Genomic DNA, 20,339 nt, shown 5'->3' with positions numbered 1-20,339 from the left:
CTCCCGTCGCCCCTGGGAGGCGGGGTACCATGGAGCCCAGGTCCGAGCCCCACGCCGCCGCGGTCCCCAGTCTCCGGGTCCTTGCCCCTCGGAGGTGGCGCGCTGGCCTTCTCCCCGGAGGCGCTAGCCGTGGCCGCTGGCGTTTTGGAATTCTGCCCAAAAAAGGGGGCCTAGGGGAAGGAGGAGAGGAGGGACGGAGGCCGGCGGCGAGAAACGGCATCCGGAGTCCAAAACATCTCGGGGAGAGGAGCGGAGCGCGGCGGCGGCCGCGGCGGTGGCGGCGGTGGCTCGGAAGCTGTGCCCGACCGCAGTGCATCAGAGCCGCTGCCCTGACATCCCCCCAGGATGGTTAACACGGGGCATCGGGCGCTGGTTAACAGGCTCCGAGCTGCTCAGCGACTTGTTTTAAGCATTTTTCTCCCTCGCTCTCGCTTTTAATCTTGTCTCTAGTGGCGTGTGTAGGGGGGAGGACTTTATTTCCATTGGCTAAGCGCTCCCTTCCCACCCACATCCCTTCCACATCACCTTGGTGTCTCCCTAAATAAAACCAGCCCTCCTTATCGCCTGGAAAAAATCAGGAGCTAGAGTTTGAATGGGTTTTATATAAACACTCACCCCTTGTCAGCGTGCGGCGGGGCTCTCAGCATAAACTCCCAGCGTCTGGCCTGATGCTTGCCTGGCGTTCTCTCCCTTGGAACGTCAAGGTTTAGGCAGAACCCGAGGACTGGGGAACTCTTTTCCTGTAATCTGATCAACCTGAAGCCAGTTGCAGAACTGCACAGGGTCCCGATGGACCTCAAGGAGAGCCCCAGCGAGGGCAGCCTGCAACCTTCCAGCATCCAGATCTTCGCCAACACCTCCACTCTGCACGGCATCCGCCACATCTTCGTGTATGGGCCACTGACCATCCGGAGGGTGCTCTGGGCAGTGGCCTTCGTGGGCTCCCTGGGCCTGCTGCTGGTGGAGAGCTCGGAGAGAGTGTCCTACTACTTCTCCTATCAACACGTCACCAAGGTGGATGAGGTGGTGGCCCAAAGCCTGGTCTTCCCTGCTGTAACCCTCTGCAACCTCAATGGCTTCCGGTTTTCCAGGCTCACCACCAATGACCTGTACCATGCCGGGGAGCTGCTGGCCCTGCTGGATGTCAACCTGCAGATCCCTGACCCGCATCTGGCTGACCCCACAGTGCTGGAGGCCCTGCGGCAGAAGGCCAACTTCAAACACTACAAACCCAAGCAGTTCAGCATGCTGGAGTTTCTGCATCGCGTGGGCCATGACCTAAAGGATATGATGCTCTACTGCAAGTTCAAGGGGCAAGAGTGTAGCCACCAAGACTTCACCACAGTGAGTACTTGGTTTTCAGCTCACTCTTGCGTTTGGTCCTCTGGAAGAGTGGTGCGCCGGTGGTCTTCTGAGTATTTGGGAGAGTCTCCCTGTGCTTGGGAGCAGGAGAGAGAGCAGAGCTTCAGCCGAAGGCCAAGAGAGTTGTTGGTGAGAGTTGTTGGAGCTGGTTGTAGAAAAGGCTACCTGCGGGGGTAGAGCACTTGGTCAGTTCAGACATGGAGGGTGACAGAGGGGCTTACCATGGGGTCACTTCCTCAGACGTGCTGAGCTGGCTTCCTCCCAACCAGAGGGAGGAGGCCTGGGTAGTCCGTTGTTGTCCGGGGCGCTTGGTGTCCGAGCCGTGTGATTGGAACAGCTTGTCATTGACGAGGTGGCATCCTCTCTCTCTCTCTCTCTCTCTCTCTCTCTCTCTCTCTCTCTGCTCGGAAGTGGCATCAGGCACTGCATCCTGTGGGCTGGGCTGGAGCTAAAGCTGTCAGAGAAGGGGGTGTGGGGCCCCAGGCAGCATGGATGGCTCCAGGGCTTTGGTGGCTTGCTGGAGCAGGTGATGGTGCAAGGTGTGGAGGCTCTTTGCTTCTTTATCTTGTGTGGGTTCAGAGAGAGAGGAGAGGCTGGCCCCCGGGGCCTCCATCTGGTCTGCTGGCAGGCTGAAGCAAGGAGCAGTCCAGAGAGCCGGGGCAGAGGGGAGGGTCTGGTGGAGGCATGTGAGCAGGGTGGGCACCGAGATTCCTGGGAGGGTGAGGCGTCCGGTGGCTGGCTTGCCTGGGAGCTTTAGTTTGAAACTCAAAGGCTTGTTTTTTTTTTTTTTTTTTTCTGTGCATAATTGCTTCACAACGTGGGTGCAGGAGGAGGGTTTGGGGAGGGGGTGAGCAGCTGTGGGATCGGGAAGCCCTGAGGGGAGTGTGGAACTGAGGAAAGAGGAAACACAGAGGAGAATGTGGCTCCCATTCAGGATGGGCTTGTCGGAGGGGGCTGAGGTGGAAGGATGGGAGGAGAGCTATTGTTGCTACCAGGTTCTTGGCCCAGTTAGTGAGCTGCCAGGCACAACTTGGTATATAGTAGGTCAGACGGCAACTGCCAATTGCCCAGCAAGTCTAGGGCATCAGGGGCGGTGGGACCCTCCTGAAGTCCAATGTAGCTGCTTTCCCCATGACCGCTTTGGGGAGAAATGAAAGCCTTTGAGTCTCAGAGCCTTGAGCCAACATGCAATTACAACAAGTTTGGGATGGCAGGTGCAGCAATTGCCAAGGGACCGGACGGTGTCATCTGCACTTATTTGGGGTCCTCTGCCTCCTTAAGACCTTCCCTACATTTCTGTGGTGCTTCTTCCCAGCCCCCTCCCAGATTCACCTGCCTCTTGCTCTGAGTTCGTCTTATTCTATAGCCAGCCTCTGCCTGCGACCTCTGTGCTTGCTGTTGGCTGTCTCTGATTCTGGAGAAGCCCAGAGTGCCAGGGGCATCGCCTCTCACAGCTCATGTGCTAGAGCTCTGTTTCCTGGAGGAGCCGTTTTGTATTATGCCTTTAACACATTCTGAGGAAAAGCACAGCAAAGCCAGCCATGGTGTTTGCTAAAGAGGAAGCCAGTCTAAGCTGGAGGAAGGGACCAGCCCCTTTAAATGGTGCTAGCAGGATCCTAAAACATGTCACACACAAATGATGTCTTAGGTGCCTTGGGGAGAGAGGAGGAAATGCCTCTTTCTTGGAGGCTGATACCGTCACTCTGTTCCACCCCATGCTTTCTAGTGCCTGGCAACGCTCAGCTTCAACACTGTACCATGCATCTTGGAAACACACTCAGCTGTTCCTCTGTCTGCCTGTGCACACATGGAACACACAGACAGCAGACAGACAGTCCTGGGCAGCAGGCCCTGGACACAGTCCTTAAGAATCCTTGTGATTTTGCATCCACCTGGAGGCTTCTTCTGTATTCACGTCCAAGTTCCATTTGGAAGTAAAGGTTGTTGTGACCTCGGGCTGCTCCCTTGCACTTGGTTCATCATTTGAGCTTCTGGGGTCCCATGAAGCTAAAGATCAGACCTTAAAGCCTTACCTGTCTTTGGCCTCTCTGGCATGTCTCCAAAATAGTGAAGGTGCCTGTGGATGAGGTTTATTACTTGATGGGTGGTGTGTTATCATCTGCCATTCTCATCAGGTTCAAGACTGTTCGGGTGCCTGTCCTTGGACTGACCCTCTATGTATGACTGTCCCCAGCCTTGATAAGGGGGTGAACCACAGTGCTGCTCCTCCAGGTGCTCAGGGATATCACAAAGGTCACCTGCTCCAGGAAAGCTAGAATGGACCTTGGAAGGCTGTCCTCTTCACCAGGTGGTCACAGCAAGTGGCCATGCCGAGCCTCTACTAGAGGGAGCACAATGCTTGAGTGGGAACCCTCTTGACCGATGCTGGGACTCCCTGTGTCCTTTGGGCCCCGGGCCTAGGGATGTTTATTCTTGGGCTCTGAGAAAGCTGAGGGCTTGGGCAGGTGGTTCTGGAAGAAGCCAGCTCGCCAGCCTCTCTGCCTTTGCTGTGCATCCCTCTCCACTTGGCTTGCTTCTGGGCTCTGCTTGGGATTGCACTACGCTCTTTCTCTAAGTGCTGAGACTAAAGTATTAGAGAAGCTTGCTGTGGGGGAGGGGCCGACACAGGTGAGTGGCTTTTTTTCTGTATTTCTTTTTCTATAAAGTGTCCTTCATGGCCTCTCCAGGGCTAATGCCTTAGCATAAGCTTCCTTATTCCAAGTCCTTAGCTGGTGTGCAGTGAAGTGCGTAATACCCTTTAATTAGTGAATGAGCCATGATTCTAGCAGAGTGAGAGGAGGCTGTTTGTAGAGACTAAATGTCCCCAGGAAGCCAGGTGTGGAATGCCTGACTGTCACATAAACAGGTGTTCTCCATGGGCGTGCAGGTACTCTCTTAGCCGTCATTTGGGGCAATCTGACTTCAGGCAGGCATGCACTTCTCCTCCCTGGGAAAGTGCAGAAATCAAAGCAGAAGAAGGCTTTGATTTCAGGGTGACCTATTCATAGGAGATGGCTCCCACTGACCTGGAGGGGAAGGAAGGGACAGCAGGGAGCTGGATAGCAGCGGTGTTGCTCGTGAGGATGTTGGAGGATCTGAGTTCAAGACCACCTGGCCTCCCCAGGTCCGCTCTAGCTTACCTTAGCAAGGCAGGTTTGAAGCCCAACCGCATTATGAGTTCCTTTCCCCTGGTTGTAGCTCTCTTCCTGTCCGGGCTCCTCTTGCTCACCTAACATGTGATGGTGATCTGTGGCTTTCTTACCCACGGAGGGTTGAAAGGATGGGGCAGGTGAGGCAGGACTTGTGAAAGTCCTTTAGTGCATTTTCCAGCCACATAAGGCAGGGTCCTCGTCAGTATCTGTGGAGGGTCCTTGCTGTCCTGCTGCGTGCCTTGTGTGCAGGAGTGAGATTGATGAGAAATGCCCACCAATGACACTGTGGAGGGAGGGGCGGCTGCTGCTCTGTCTGGAGCCCTGGGTTAGAGCCCTGCCTCCCTGGGGGTGGGGGTGGGGTTCCCTAGCTAACTGTTGCTGACGGTGGCAACCCCACTGGTGATGACTAGCACGGGACTCCTTTGTGCTGTTCCCTTACTCATCACACTGGGGCTCATCTGACTCCAACTCCAGGAATGCAAAGGACACTTTATTTTTCACTTTTATCCTGATTTCTGAAGTTGCGTTTGTACTGGCCCTTGAAATTTAATTAGGAAAGGTGTTTCTTAGTTTTACCAAAAGAGATCTTAGTTTCTTAGTTTTACCCTCTGAGATCTTCTTGGAGGCACTGTATGGATCCTATTAACGGGTACCACGTAACACAATAGAGATGTTGGGGGCAAAGGTTTACGATCATGTCTTGGGTTCTTGCAGGAGGCCAGATGGGTCCATAGCTAATGTGGTCTGATTCTTACTGTGGTACTCCCACAGTTTGTATGTGAGAATATGGGCTTTAGGGCTTTTGGGACAGATCTGAGCTGGAATTCCAACGGTGACTTCAACAGCAGCTTCAGAGCGCAGGCTGTGTTTTGGAGATTCTTGGTTCTCCTTACACGTTGCTCAGTGCCTGCCTTCCCATCCGTTCTCAGCACCCCTCCGTCTTGGCTTCCATTTTCCATCTCACGTTCCCAAACTCACCTCCAGGAAGCTTGTTCCTGCCCCAACCTCTGACGGGGGTGGGGTGATGGAAGCACCATGTGTACAGCCTGGGTCACCGTGTGTTGTGTTGGTCACGCATGGTCATTTTTTGATGGACACTGGTATCTACTGAGCAGTAATGGTCAATGCAGATGGGGTCCTTGGCATGCTGGAGCCACAGTGTATTTCCAGCCCCTCCAGATGCAGCTGGTCTCATTCAGCACAGACTCCTCATACCGAGTCAAGTATGGGAACTGCCCGCAGCAAATACCCAGGAAACAGTTCAATAACCGAAACTCCATATACTTTTTGTTCCCTGAGTTGACCCAGAATTTGCCTTTCTTGCTCTGTTTCTTTACCTTTTGTGTCCTCTCTCCAGGTCTATTTATGTCAACACTGCTTATCTTTTAAAATCCATTGCCCATGCCTTCCCATTACCATAATCTAAATTAATCTCTTCTTCTGTCTTCTAAACAGCATTTGGTTTACTTCTCTGTTAGCGCCGTCATTATGCCTTTTGCTGCCATCAGAAATGTGAAGTGTTTGGGCTAAAAGGGACCTTAGAGATGACTTAATTTACTTGCTGAGTTTTTAAACCACTGGTACTCTTTGGATTTATTTTTTTTTAATTCACAGGTAAAAATTGTATGGATCATGGTGTCCAGCATGATGTTTTGAGATACGTACCTTGTGGAATGGCTAAATCAAGCTACTTAACATATGCATTACCATACGTACTTAGCTTTTTATGTGTGTGCGTGGTAAGAACACATGAAATCTATTCTTTTAGAAATCTTCAAGTATACAATATATTGTTACTTACTTTAGACACTAGGATGTACCATACATTTCGTGAACTTAATTTCCTTAAAATTTTGTCTTCTTTGATCAATACCATTTCTCCAGTTCCTTCACCTATCCACCCCAGCTTCTGGTAAGCACAGTTTAACCTTGAGATTCATTTACATATTTTTTTTTGTATTATGGATTGAACTCGGGGGCACTTGACCACTGAGCCACATGCCCAGCCCTATTTTGTGTTTTATTTAGAGACAAGGCCTCATTGAGTTGCTTAATGCCTCAACATTGCTGTGGCTGGCTTTGAAGTCGCAATCCTCCTGCCTCAGCCTCCTGAGCTGGAATTACAGGCATGTGCCATCATGCCTGGCTTCATTTAGAATTCTTTTTCTTCCCTTCTTTTAGATTCTACATGTGTAATCATGCAATATTTGACTTTTTGTGCCTGGCTTATTTCGCTAGGCACAGTGACCTTCAGGTTTCTCCGTATTGTGGAAAGACAGAGTTCTTTCATTTTTATGGCTAAGTAGTATTCCATTTTGCATATATACCACATTTTATTATCCATTTTTCTGTCAATGGGCACTTAGGCTGATGGCTATGGTGAATAGCGCTGAAACAAATACAGGAGCAGTGTTGTCTCCAACATACCTCCATTCTTACTTTCCTTTGGCTATATAACCAGTAGTAGGGTTGCTGGACCACATGATAGTTCTAACTTTAATTTCTTGAGATAGCTCCATGTTGTTTTCCATGATGATTGTACTAATTTACATTTCTACCAACAGTGTGCAATGTTCCTTTTCTCCACATGCTCACCCGCACTTGTGATCTTTTGTCTCTTTGACAAGAGTCATGCTAACAGGTGTGAGTAATATCTTATTGTTAATCACTGATAGTTTTTCTCCTCTCCATCTCTGCAAGATATGATGTCTTACTCATTTGTGGATTCTTAGGCCCTAGACTGTATAGCATATAGCTCTCAAAATGTATCTTCAGAGTTTCTGTCCAGTGGGCTTGGAGTTTTTTGAATGTGGGGGGAAGTGACATAATCTTCTTTCGGCCTCCCTGTTCAGCATAGGTACCTGGGATTCAACCTGCATTGGGATGGTTTTTCCTACACTTGTCATTGTTTTGATTATATACTTCTTATCGTAGAAGCCATCCATGATTATTGGAAGAAATTTGGAAACTATGGAAAATAATACATCAGGAAGAAAATTGCCTAAAATAGCAATTTCAATACAATCACATGAATTATTTTGGCACTTTGGGATAGCCGTTCTGCGACATGGTGTGGGCATGTGGGTGTGTTCCTGGGGTTGGGATCACACCATCTGTCTGTCTGGTACCACATCTGCTGTATGGTACACACCCAATCAGTACCAGTTTGCTGTCTTTTATGGGAGTCATCTGGTTGGTTTCCTGGGTGTGAGGAAATTCCTTGATCTTCAGGTCAGAACTCAATTATTCTCCTTTGACGGCACTTTATGGATAGTAGAACTCCGGGTTTATCCAAAGCCATCTTGGGCCCACTATATTTTGAATATTTGCTAGGATGCGGCAGAGATGTGTTCCTTCACACTAAGTTCCACCTCCTGACTGAGGCCCAACCCTGCTCCTTGGTGAGGGTAGAACATGACCATCCACACTGCCAGCTTCAGTGTCTGGGTGGAAACCCTGGCTCTCCCTGACCTGTGAAATCCCTCGAGGCTCTGTGTCAAAATTGGTCAAAGATACAAGAGATGCAAATGAGATGATTTCTCCCACCCTGGGAAGCTCTGTAGGCTTGGGAGCCTTGGACATGCCTTTGGAGAGGTAACATTTGGTAAGCTGGGCAAATTTTTCATGAAGCCAGCCTCTGGTTAGGATCTTCTGACATGTAAAGTCTTAGGCTGTGTGCCTCTCTGGAAGTAATATTTCATCTTTCTGATATGATGTAGGGTTAAGGCTGTGATTGGGAGCTGATTATTTTGATGACTCACCCCATCTGCTTGGAAAGACAAGCTGAAGCTCTTACTCAGGCTCAGAGCTAATGCCCAGTTGTCATTGGGTAAATCTATGTCTGTGCCTCTTAGCTTGAAAATGCTCAGATCTCCAGAACAGCGGATGGAAGAGGAGCCTATTGCCTTGGGAACTGGTTCCTTTCCCCCTCCCTACAGTGCTTCCCTCTTTCTTTCTATAGAGAGTCCTTCCCTTAATGAAAAGGAAAAAAAAAATCTGTAAAGTAAATCTAGTGTGTTACTGATTTATAAGGCAAGAACTGAGATGTGATCTGTCCCTCCCTCCAAGTAATCTCTCAAAGACTTGAATTGGTAGCTTTTAGCACTAGGGTTGCTCTTAGAGGTGGTGCTTTGTAGAGTAGCCCATATTTCACAGTACCCAGCATCCCAATCCGTCCATCAGAGCAACCCCTGAGTCTAGAGGCATCCGGAGTCTTTCTGTGTGCTCCCTGACTTCTGTATTTTTGTGTTTGGCGGAACTAGATTGAAATATCAAACTTGAGCAGCCTGATGATTTGACCCATGATCTCTCAGAACATGAAACTAATGGCCTGTATCCCACCTGCAAATTTGAAATTCCATAGATCACCCTTCTCCCATGTGTTGGGTGCATAACCAGCCCATACAGACGGGACTCAGTGGTTACCGCAGAACGGCTGCTTCCCACGCTCCGAAATACATCACAGTCATTATTTGATAAATCTGAAGCCTCTGCTAGAAGCCTGTTTATCACGCCAGGCTTTATGTGGGCACAACATACCCCAAAGTGTCATTATTTGGATGCTAAAGCATCTTTCCATCTTCTAGTACTTATTTTTCCCGATGATTTAGGTGCTTTCTCTATTGATTAATTCAGCGGCCATTGAAATTTATACTCCGAAGAAATTAAACATGTAACGGAAAAGGAATGTATTTGTGGATTTATTGACCTCCGCTGATTGATTTGCACAACCTTCGGCAAGGTAATTAGCCTCCACGGGCCTCAGTTTCCTCTTGTGTAAAATGAGCAGGCTGAGCTAGGTGTTTCCAAGGACTTGCCAACTGTACAACTCTCATGAAATAGAATGTGACTAAAATTTATTTTCAGATCCCATGTTTGTTCACTGAAACTAAAACTTTTACTTACTTTGGGGCAGGGAGGAGGGAGCTGATGTTATTTTTAAAGTAGATATATTTACCCATTTATTTGTTGGTATTATTTTATTTAGATAGAACTATATAGAGGAAGCAGAAACCCCTAGATACACTGTGGTGGGCTATGTGAGACATCAGATTTGACTCTCAGAGCCTCGTCCATGAACCCTTGAGTGTTGGCCCTGTAGTTCATGGCTCTGATTGAAAGTTTGGGTCCCCTCAGTGCAGTGAGTGTGAACAGGAATCTGCTCCAGGTCTTACGTGTGTAAAGTAGCAAGGGCATCTGTGCGAGGCACAGTTGATCTGTATCAACACCCTGACATCCTCCTGGGGTACAGCACCCCCCAACAGCTCACATCTGCCCCTTTCTCCTGGCTGGCTTGCCCTTCACACACTGGTGCTGCATCTGCTAGAGATGCGTGGGAAGTTATGCACCTCCCCGCCACCTGCAGGTGGCCAGTGGCCAGTGCCTAACTCAGGAGTATGAAATGCCTCAAGGAGCAACTCACTGGGGTGCACCTTACACTCCAGAGCTTCCTGTAGGATCAGCATGATCTAGACTTCTCCCGAAAGCACATCCCTGCTTACCCAGCCCTCTCCCCTTCCCCTCCTTGTCTTAGGGCCTTGTAGGGAGAGAACTCCATCAATAAGCCACCTCTATAAGACACAGACTCCCAGGCTCGCTTAGGGAACTGGACTTGTGTCCATTACTTTTGGCTTCTCCATCTGTTGGTAGTATGGAGAACAGCCTCAGTGTAAGAGACACAATCCAGCTTAGAAAGAAAGAAATACCTGGGTTGATTTTTTTTTTTTTTAACATAGGCTTTCTAGATCGATGCCTTCAACTTGGAGCCTTTGATATTCCCAAAGAAGATTTTGCGTAACCCCAATAATAATTTCTCTGATCAGGATTCACCACTCTAGGTGTTGCTGGTTTGCTCTTCTTAGCAGTTTTTAATTTTTTTTTAACCCTAAGACAGCCCTTCCTAAGAAGCCGAGCCATGCCTGTGTGCCAGCTGCTCTGGGCACCCATCTGCTCACACCCCAGCTCACACCTTTACCAGCACCTGTTTTCTCGTTATTTCCAAGTCGGCTTTCCCTGGAATCGTCCCTTTCCCGCCCTCCTGCCTGCCTTCACTGCCATTTCTTCCTGGATGTACACCAGCCTGGCTGCAGCCCCAAGGAGGCAGCCTCTGCCTGTGCTGTCGGCTGTGGCCTGTGCCCATCTATAATGCAGGAGGCAGTGAGAGATGGATGCTGACCAGGGGTGAGGCGCCTCGTGTGTCACAGGGACCATGAGTGATGAGGAGTGCACGGAAGGGCGCAGATTGTTTAGGCTGAAACATGAAGAGGGCGACTTGCGGGCAGCGTGATGGCTGTCTCCAAACACTCAGAAAGCAATCAGAGAGAGGAGGAATGGGGCTCTCTCTCGGTGTGAGGCCAGAGGGCCGAGCTAGCCCCAGTGGGTGGGTATCCGCTGATGGAAGGAGTTGTTCTGAGAGTTCAGAGGCCCCTGAGGCTCCCCCAGGAGCTCTAGCTGTGGCGGAGGGATGGCTGATGGGCAGTGCTGCACACACGGATCGAAGTCAGGTAAGGCGTGGGATTTAAGGGCTTCCAAAGTGACTTCCAAGGGATTGATTTATTTCCTTCCTGAATAGATAGTTGAGGTCAGAGGTAAGGGCCATCGATGGATGGCATTGGAAAGAACCGAGTCAGGGATCCAAGTGGCTGTTAAAGGACCCATGCCTCCCCCTTGAGAGGCAGTTCCCAGAGGAATTGGTCATCAATTCTGAAGGCTAGTTCTGACCTTTTAAGAAAAACACCAGGCTGTGGTTGGGCGTGACTGGGTTCCGTGTGCATCGCTAGGGGACTGGGGTCTGTGGATTGGTGGAGCTAAAGACAAACTCAGGTACAGGAGCTGGGGAAGAGGCTAATATGGCAAAGAGAACATCCTGCCGAGGAGCACTGGTGACAGAAAACTAAGCCATCTAGGCCAGGGGAGCATGGCAAGTGTTGGAAGGATGAAGGGGCTCTGGCACCTGAGATAATGACATAATGAGGTGTCTTAGCCTCCAGGTACAATCATGTGATTTAGTGCCACGCAGGTCTGGGTTCCAGGTTTGAGAGACCTTGTGCAAATTACTTAACTCCGCCAGGACTCATTTTTTTTCTCAGCTATTAAATAATAATAATACTGAAATAGGATTGTTGATAGTGATTGAATAGGATAACATAAATACAACTTCAGTCATTGGCCAGATGCAGAATGTCAGCTCTTCATTGGGTGGTGATGGTGGTGATTTTTATTAGTACTAAAATATGTTGTCAATAAACATAGCAGCAGGGGTTTCAGGAACAAGAGGATTTTGGTTGGAAATCCATATTGATAGTGTTGCATGGAGAAATCCCAAGAAAGTGTGGGGAATGAGGCTTGGATCAAGCCAGGGACCCAACTATGGGTATTATGGTTGAGCACATGCTACAGAAAATACCCAGAGGATGTAAAAAAAAATACAGTTGCTTCCATTTTATCCAAATTGCATAGTTTACAAAACCTATAAGGACTGCTAACAGTTTCTGAGTATCTTGAACACTGTTCTAAGCTCTCAAATGGAATCACTCATTTGGTCTTCATAATAGTCCATGGAATATATAGCTCTTTTTTTTTCATGGAAAAATCTAGAGATGATTTGAGCAGTCTTAGCTCAAAAGGTAAAGCCCAAGGTTCCTCAACTTATTGGTATCCTCCTCAATAGGATCCATGAGCATGGAAACTTCTGGAGCTCAATAAAGTGAAGGAAAGTCCCAGCTATGGAGCTCAGCTGTTCATGCACCCTTCTGGCTGTCACCTGCATTCCTTGTCCTGTGTAAGTTCACAGAGAGAAGGGAAAGGCAGCCTCTGGTCTCCATGGCTGAAGGTCAAATGAGGAGTTTGAGGCTGCAACATGCTATTCTAGCTTCCTAGAACCAGACAGCTATGGTTTCAGCCTTAGAGGAGAATGAGCATCACAGATGCCACCAATGTCTCTGATTCTCAAAGTGGCAGAGCCCAGTCCTTTTCCTTTGATGAATATGCAGGTCATCAAAGGTGATGGCACATATGTCTGTCGCAGCTGGCTTCTCTGGGAGCACAGCCCGGACACTGTGTATCAACTTCATGATTAAATGTTCCCTTTTAAGGGGAAGCTAGGGATCGGATCCTGCAGCCTTGATTTCTGCATATCCCAGCACCACCTCTCCAGGAGTCAGACACCTGCCTGTGGAACTCCTGACCTTCCACCCCCTACCACTCTGGACTCAATCCTTTGATGTCTCCTTACCCAAGACCACCCAGGTAGAGGGCCAGGTAGTTCCACCACATTCTCCTTAGGAAGTCTGAGGCATTGGAGAAGTCTCCTTTTGCCAGGATTTAATGGGGTGATATTTCTCTGAGTTGACAGCTCTGGGCTCAGGGGTCTCCCATTAAAAAAATGAGCATCAATTTCCAGATGTACATGGGATCCTACCCTGCTAGCTCTTTCTGCCTCCACTTCCCAGTTTTATATCTGACTCTGGGTGGCAGAAATGATAAATTCACTAGGAACACACTGGTTTAAGGAACCACACATGTCAAGAGTTTGGCGTGGAGAGCTTCATCTTCTGCTTTTGAATAGGTGATTGATTTTAAATATCCATCCCCAGTGTGCTGTTGTGGACAGCTGTTCAGGAGGTAGTGGGTTAAGATCTGGTGCTCTGGAGTGAGACCATCAATTCATAAACTACGTGGATGACCCTATGATTATATACTACCTTGGACAAATTATTTAATTAGATTGGGGGAGAATTAAATAATCTGTGAATTCTGCAGCACAGTTGGCCTCAACCTGTTTCTTCTTACCCTTCCCTTGCGCCCCATCTCCTCTTACACACAAATTTTTTGACTTCCCATGCAGTATTATATTTTCCTATCCTCTCCTTTGTGATCTTTGAGCTAGGAAATTTCTTGTGTGTTTTTTCCCTTCCTCTCCTGACTGAGGGAGCTCTCAGGAGTCACTGGGAAGGGGATCCACAAAGCATGTCTACTATGACTCTAGGAGATTTCAGTTTTCTGCTTTCTCCCAAGTGTCCCTGAAAGATCCTGTCCCTCTTCTCATGGAGAACAAGAAATAAAAGTGTCCCCATGGAGTGGAAGTAGCTGTGTCTTCTAAAGTTGGGGCCAACACTTCTGCCTTCCTGGAATGATTTTTTCTAGCAGAATACCTTCCATCCCCTGGGCCGGTTAGCTCTTTCAGGGACATTTTAAGTGGCTATTAACAAATGTTGAATTATGGCTGCAAGCCTCTGGGAGTCGACTGACATTCACATGAATCACCAGTGAGAGCGCTATGCTGTCATGGCTGCCACGGGGGGGCTGGGATTAAACAAACAGGGTCCACTGTGCCCACCCGCAGCAATGAGGCAAGAACACTGCCCCTTGGAGCCTGTGAAGCAGGACACTGTTCCAGGACCCATGGCCCATTGCTGCAAGACAGGCAGATGCACTCTGGTTTGTAGAAGGCGTATTTCAGCTGAGTGTCTGGAGGAATATCACCACCTCTCAGCCAGTGCAGGGATCTGCCAGCCAGTCTGGTGGTGGTGGTGGTGTGGGGGGGGTTCTGAGTGTCTGGGTACATTGATTCATTGACTCAACAAACAGCCACTGAGTGCTTCCTACGTTCTGGGCATTGTGCTGGACTCCGGAGAAATTGAAATGAATAATGTCTAGTCCAGGGACTGAAGAGGCTCACAGTCTAGTGCAAAGGCCAAGCAGTAAACAAATAAATTACTTTACACTAAACAACCAAAATTTGCACAAGGTCCAGAGGCAGCAGAGAGTGGGCTCTGAAAATCTTTTCAAAGGAGATAGTTGTACTATTTTTTTTTCTGATTTTTATCTTTCTTTTAAGAAATTTTGTAAAAATTTCAAACACAAATGTTGCAAAACAAGACTGAAGAATTCCTGCCTCTCCTTCTCCCAGGGTTGGTCCCATTGTGTCCTTTATGGGCAAAGATTCCCATCCAGGTCTCTCCTTGCACTGGTTGTCAGTTTCCCTTTACTCTGACACCGTTTCTCAGTTTCTCCTTGATGATATTTATTTTATTGTATTTCATTTTTTTTTTTTTATGATTCAACATCAATTGTTTTACACAATGATTTTCAGTTTGTGTTTGTTCCGTGTTTCTTCTTGCTTAGACCCGGGCCATGAATTTTGGACTGAGATTTTATAGAACTGGTACAGGATTCTTTCTGCATCCTGGCTGGGAGCACCCAGTTCCTGTGTCCCAATACTGACCATGTTAACTTGTCTTCTGGGGGATACTTGGAGACGATGTAAAATTCCATTTCTGGTCTCTCTCTCTCTCTCTCTCTCTCCCTCTCCCTCTCTCTCTCAACTTATAGTTTTATCATCCATTGATTTTCTTCCTACTTGAATTATTGCCACAATCCTTGCCAAGTGGTGATTTTCTAATTCCATCATTCCTTCTACATTCATTAGTTAGCTTTCTAAAATAAAGAAGAGCCTAGCTTTCTCTTTTCCTTTTTTATTCCTTTATTTACATCCATATAGACGCATAGATTTCTGTTTTGTTCAGTGGCATTTATTTTGTTAGCATCATTATTTATCTTGAAACTCAAATTTGCCCGTATTTGGGGAGTTCTTCCTGCTGACCTCTGGTCCTTTTGACATTTCCCTGTGTTCTGTGAACCTGGGTTCATTTCGGCCCAGCTGGAAGACCCGTGTGCATTTTCTTTTTTACTCTTCAGCCTCATAATCAACTATTTCTCTAGCAAGTACTGGATCCTGTTAATGGGAAACACTATACAGAACCAAGATCTGGGTTCTAGATGTGCCGTGGCTTACGAGGGCATCACCGCTCCCAGTCCCTGCCAATGGACAGAGCTGGGACGGTTACATACTCCTCATTGACATCTACATCCCAGTCCAAGATTTGCATGGACACCTCCAAACCCATCTAACATCACAGTATTTATTCCAACCTTTCAGCTTTCCATATTGGTCCTGCCTTTCTCTAGTGGTGAGAAACCCGTGTCCCACGTTCCTCAAACTACTCATTGACTTGCTTGCTTCCTTCTCTCCAATGAAGCTCCGAGGCCCCAGGATTGTTACTGGCTCAGATGCTCTGCAACCTCTGGGTCCAGTCCCTGCTGGGCAGCCTCCTGTCCACTCCATCCCTCCTCATGTGAGCTTTGGCTGTCACCCAAACTGATTTCCCTTAACAATTTTCAAATTTTCTCAATGATCTCCAAAACACTTGCACAGTTTTTTTTTTTTTTAAACTTCTAAAATTCAGAATCCATGGAAGATAGAAACCCGATTCACGTGTCTCATCCGGGCATTATGTTTCAGTTGATCAAAAAAGCTCGCTCCCTAGATCACACACACCTACTTTTTAAATAGCTTTATCGAGATAAAATTCTCCCGCCAGGCATCTGGCTCATAGAAAGTGTGCAATTCCACGGTGTTGAGTCCATGGGTGAGTTTTAGTACAATTTCATGACTCCTCAAAAGAGACCGTACCCATTAGTATTCGCTCCCTTCCCCCAATTTCTTCCAGATTCATCTGTTAACCCCAGATAACCATTAAGCGGTTGTCTGTCTCTATAGATTTGCCTGTTCTGGAGATTCCATCCAAAGGCCATCATATAATATGTGATCTTCTTTGCCAGGCCTTTTTTCATTTAGCGTAAGGTTTTCAGGATTTATCCACGTATCTAGCCCGTATCAACATCTTAGTGATTTTTGTTGCCAAGTGGTACTCTACTGTATGGATATACCACATTTTATCTATCCAGTCTTTAACTGGGGGACCCTCGAGTTATTTCCACATTTTGGTGATGATGAGTAATGCTGCTATTCAGACTTCTTTCCATCTCGACTTGGGAAGTAAACCGACCAGTTCTCTCCTACAATTATCCCCATTATGAATCCATCTGATTTCTCCTTGCAGTGTCCCATAACCTGCTCCCCCTCCCCTGTATTTCTTAAGTGGGAGTTAAGTAGAAGATCTGGATGAGACACAGGTGAATGTGTTTGGCCAGAGGAGTCCATGGATGAAGCTGCACGATCCACACTGCACCCAACCAGGAAGAACACATGCTGTGGTTGGCCCTTCTTCTTCTTGGTTTGGATCATTTAGCTAAGGTAGCAACTGCAGGGTGTCTTCATTGCTTCATCTCCCAGGCTCAAATCATCTCCCGTTGTCTGTGGGCTGACACGGTGGCACCCTGTACATATTCCGTTTGCTCTGCTCTTAGAACCTGTATGAGCAATTTCATTAGAGCTTAGTGACACGGTGATTTCCCAATTCCGTCAGCCCCTCTGCATGTATTAGCTGATGTCCTTTGGTAAAGAGGAGCTTTCCCTCATCAACTGGGATCAACGACACTTCCTACCATGGAGGCAGGATGGATGCTTATTTTTGTGCTTTGGTTTCCGGTTTTCAGAGGATAGAGCTGGTGTAAGGATCGCCGGGCTGGCCTCTGAGGGGTGATGAGTATCCAGGTGGACCCAGGGAGAGGCATTCACAGGAGGAGTCGAACAATGGTGGAAAACGACTGCAGGTGGCAGGGGGGGAGGGAAGGGCCCTAGGACTCCACTCAGCTGTAGCCAAGGCAACCACAGACTCCTTCCAGATCCTGTGATATCTTCCTCTCTCACCTGTGGTTTTCTCTAGCCCAGAACCTGGCCAGGGCTGTGGCAGAGGTGGCAGCCCTCGGGTGGGTAGAGCAGAGCTGTGACCACACTGACCACGTGGCACCAGGATCCTAATTGTTTGGACTGCCCCTTCGCATCCCCTCACTTCCCCGCCCAGACAAGAGCCCAGTACTCATGCTGCCTTGAGAGTGTCCCCAGGGCGTCCCTTCGGCTGACCCTCGCCAGCAGGGCCGGAAGTCATGGAAAGGCAAAGGAATTCTACGTATGGATTCTATTTAATTAAACTACCTGGATCCATAACAGGAGCAAAAGACTCACTAAGCGTCCACCTCATGCCAGGAGGTGTTCCAAGCACTTTCTGGGTCTGAGTGCATTGCGTCTCCCAGTGACAGCATGGCCGGGAGGAGGCGCTTTCATTCCCCTCATCTGGGGACTCAGGCCACAAAGGGTGTAGGGAATTGCCGAGGTCTCAGAGCCATCGCCTCCTTCACTCCCTGTTCTGCCTTTCTAGACATGAAGAGCAGCTTCCAATAGGATGGGACAGAGATCCATGGTGCACCAGAGCAGTTTCACTTACTCCTGTTTCCAGACCAGGTGGCCTTGGATAACTGGATAATTCCATTGTTCCCTGGCTTGGAGTCTGGAGGGAGAGGGACCACTGGTGCAAACAGGGTCTGAATGTTCATCCCCCTGAAATCCATGATCATGATAATAATTTAATCCCAAGGTGATGGCATGAGGAGGGGGCTTTCAAGAGGTGATTAGGCCCCTCAGAAACAGGATTAGTGCCCTTTAAAGGAGGCATGAGAGATCCCTTGTCTCTATTACCGCATGGAACCCAGCCAGAAGGCTCCATCTGTGAACTAGAAAAAGAAGCCCTCACCTGTCACCAAATCTGCCAGCACCTTGATCTTGGACTTCCCGGTCTCCAGAACCGTGAGAAATAAATTTCTGTTGTTTGGAAACCACCCAGTGTATGTTGTTTTATTATAGCAGCCTGAATGGAAACTGATAGGAGTGGAGTGGGGTGGTGCTCAGAGGGGACAGGCACCCAGTGGCACAAACAAGACTGTCCCCAGAAGGCCCCAGCATCTTGTGCTGTCCCCTCCCTGCATCTCTTGCTGCATAGTCCACAAATGGAATTTCCTCCCCATAGCCTGCTTCTGACTGGAGCCCCCAGGATCACTAATTATCATGCATGCTAATGAACCCAGAGAATTAACATAGAACACAGGTAATAATGATTTCAGTGGATAGATTTAAAGCTGCCTTCCTGGGAAAACATAATTCCGTCTGTTTTCTGGGAAAATATCTCACAACCAAAGAGCAAGTGTGGGTTCAGGTCTCACTTGTGGAAGACCAAGTGCATAGACACGTAGTGAATTTGACCTGCTGTTCATTGACTTATTCTCACATTCACTTACTCCTTTTGCATTTCCTGAGAGCTGCTTTATTGGGGATGCATGTAACAGGTGTCCCCACCCTCAGTAGAACCTCATATTGTCTGAAGGATGAAGATATAGAAGCAAGTAATTTTAATTAGAACTCTCATGTAAGAGTTATCTGTATGTGTGTGGGGCTTGTTGTAGAGGTGGGGGTGGATCACTCCAACCAGGGGGATTGGGTTGACTTCGTGGAAAGGTGGCATCTTAGTAGGACCTTAGAGAGGAGTGGAATTTTGATGGGTGCTTGGGAAGACAGATGACCAGAAGATAATGCTGCAGGGATAGGCCAGGGACAGGTGCCCCAAGATGTTTGAATATCATATGCAAAAGGGAGCTCTTGAGAGTTCACAATGACACAGTGTTATATCCCTTTCCTTAGCATAATGATTGGCAGCGTCCTGTTTGCATATTGTTTAGATAAGAAAGAAGTTGTGAAGGTATAGTTTTATAGTTTTTATTTGATTGTCTTATCATGATAATGGTGATGATGATGATGATGATGATGATGATGATTCAAACAAAAGTTTGAATATTTTATTGGATTTTAAACTTTTAATCGTATCTCTATGGAGTTGAAGTTCTTGGTGTGAATTGCTGATCATAGAGTGTAGACAGTGCTTCAGGTGGTGAAAAACTTCACCCTCAGGTGCTCAGAGAGTTAATCAAGGCATCGTGAGAAGATTTAAGTCTGTGATCCTCCACATGGGAATCACCTGGGAAGCTGTAAAAAACACGGCGACCTGAGTGCCATTCCAGAGCTGTCTGGGTATCCAGCCGTCCATCCACAGATTAACAGAAAAAGAAAGTGTGGCTCACATACACAATGGAATATTGCTCAGCCATAAAAAAGAATGAAATACTGTAATTGATAGCATCATGGATGAGCCAGGAGGACATTATGCTAGGTGAAGTATCAGCACAGGAAGATAAATACATCATAATACCACTCATATCAACTAACAAAATTGATCTCATGGAAGTAAAGAGTAGAAGAGTGGTTACCAGAGGCTGAAAAGGGGGAGGTAAGAGAGCAGGAGGATTCGGAGAGGTTGGTTAACAGTTTAGAATTATAGCTGTAGAAAGAATAAGTTCTAGTGTTCATCAGTACAGCAAGGTGACCATTCTTAATAACAATTCACTAGATATATTTCCAAATAGCTAGGAGAAAGGATTTTGTATGTTCCCAATACAAAGAAATGATTAATGTTGGAGGTGATGGATATGCTAGTTACTTTGATTTGATTATCCTATATTTTATACATGCATCAAAATATCACCCTGTATCCCATAAATATGTATAATTATTATGTTAATTAAAATAAATTTTAAAACATCTAAAAGCATATCAGGTTAATCTTAATGCTCAGCCAAGGTTAAAAAGTACTGCCAAGAAGATCTAGGATCCCTGGGGAACTGGAAGCAAAAACCCAGGGCTGGGTTTGCTGGCTGGTCCCCTCCTTAGGGTCAGCAATGCTGGCCTAGACCTGGTCCTGGGCTGCCCTCTGGCTCCCCTTCTGTGCGTGCCACGTTCCTGTGTTCAGGGGTCCAGCTGCCAACAGGCGGGTCTGTTGTTGATTGCTTGGCCACGGTTAGAAGACAAGGCGGTTCTCGGCTTAGGCCGGCCAGGGTAGAGTTGGCCGAGGTTTGCTGGCCAGAACCCAGAGAAGTTGTGAAGTTCTGTTCTTGGAATCATTAATCAAGGCCTCTCCAACCTCCCCAGCAGCAAGAGCCTCCATCTTGGGCCAAGCATCCCATTTGGTCTGGAGCCTG

General features: G+C 47.7%; 1 protein-coding gene across 1 annotated transcript in view; it reads left to right on the top strand.

Annotated features, from left to right (window-relative positions):
* The first annotated feature begins 789 nt into the window (after positions 1 to 789).
* The window catches only part of Asic2 (acid sensing ion channel subunit 2), a 1,047,776-nt gene continuing 1,028,226 nt past the window's right edge, over positions 790 to 20,339 (top strand). The window contains exon 1 of the mRNA XM_077800931.1: positions 790 to 1,344. Coding sequence (XP_077657057.1) covers positions 790 to 1,344 — 555 coding nt within the window. The remainder of the gene's footprint in view (positions 1,345 to 20,339) is intronic.

This window comes from Urocitellus parryii, chromosome 7 (assembly GCF_045843805.1).
Source record: "Urocitellus parryii isolate mUroPar1 chromosome 7, mUroPar1.hap1, whole genome shotgun sequence".
In the NCBI taxonomy this organism is placed as follows: domain Eukaryota; kingdom Metazoa; phylum Chordata; class Mammalia; order Rodentia; family Sciuridae; genus Urocitellus; species Urocitellus parryii.
Note: the sequence above shows the minus strand (reverse complement) of the source record. Positions and strands in the feature narration are given on the sequence as shown.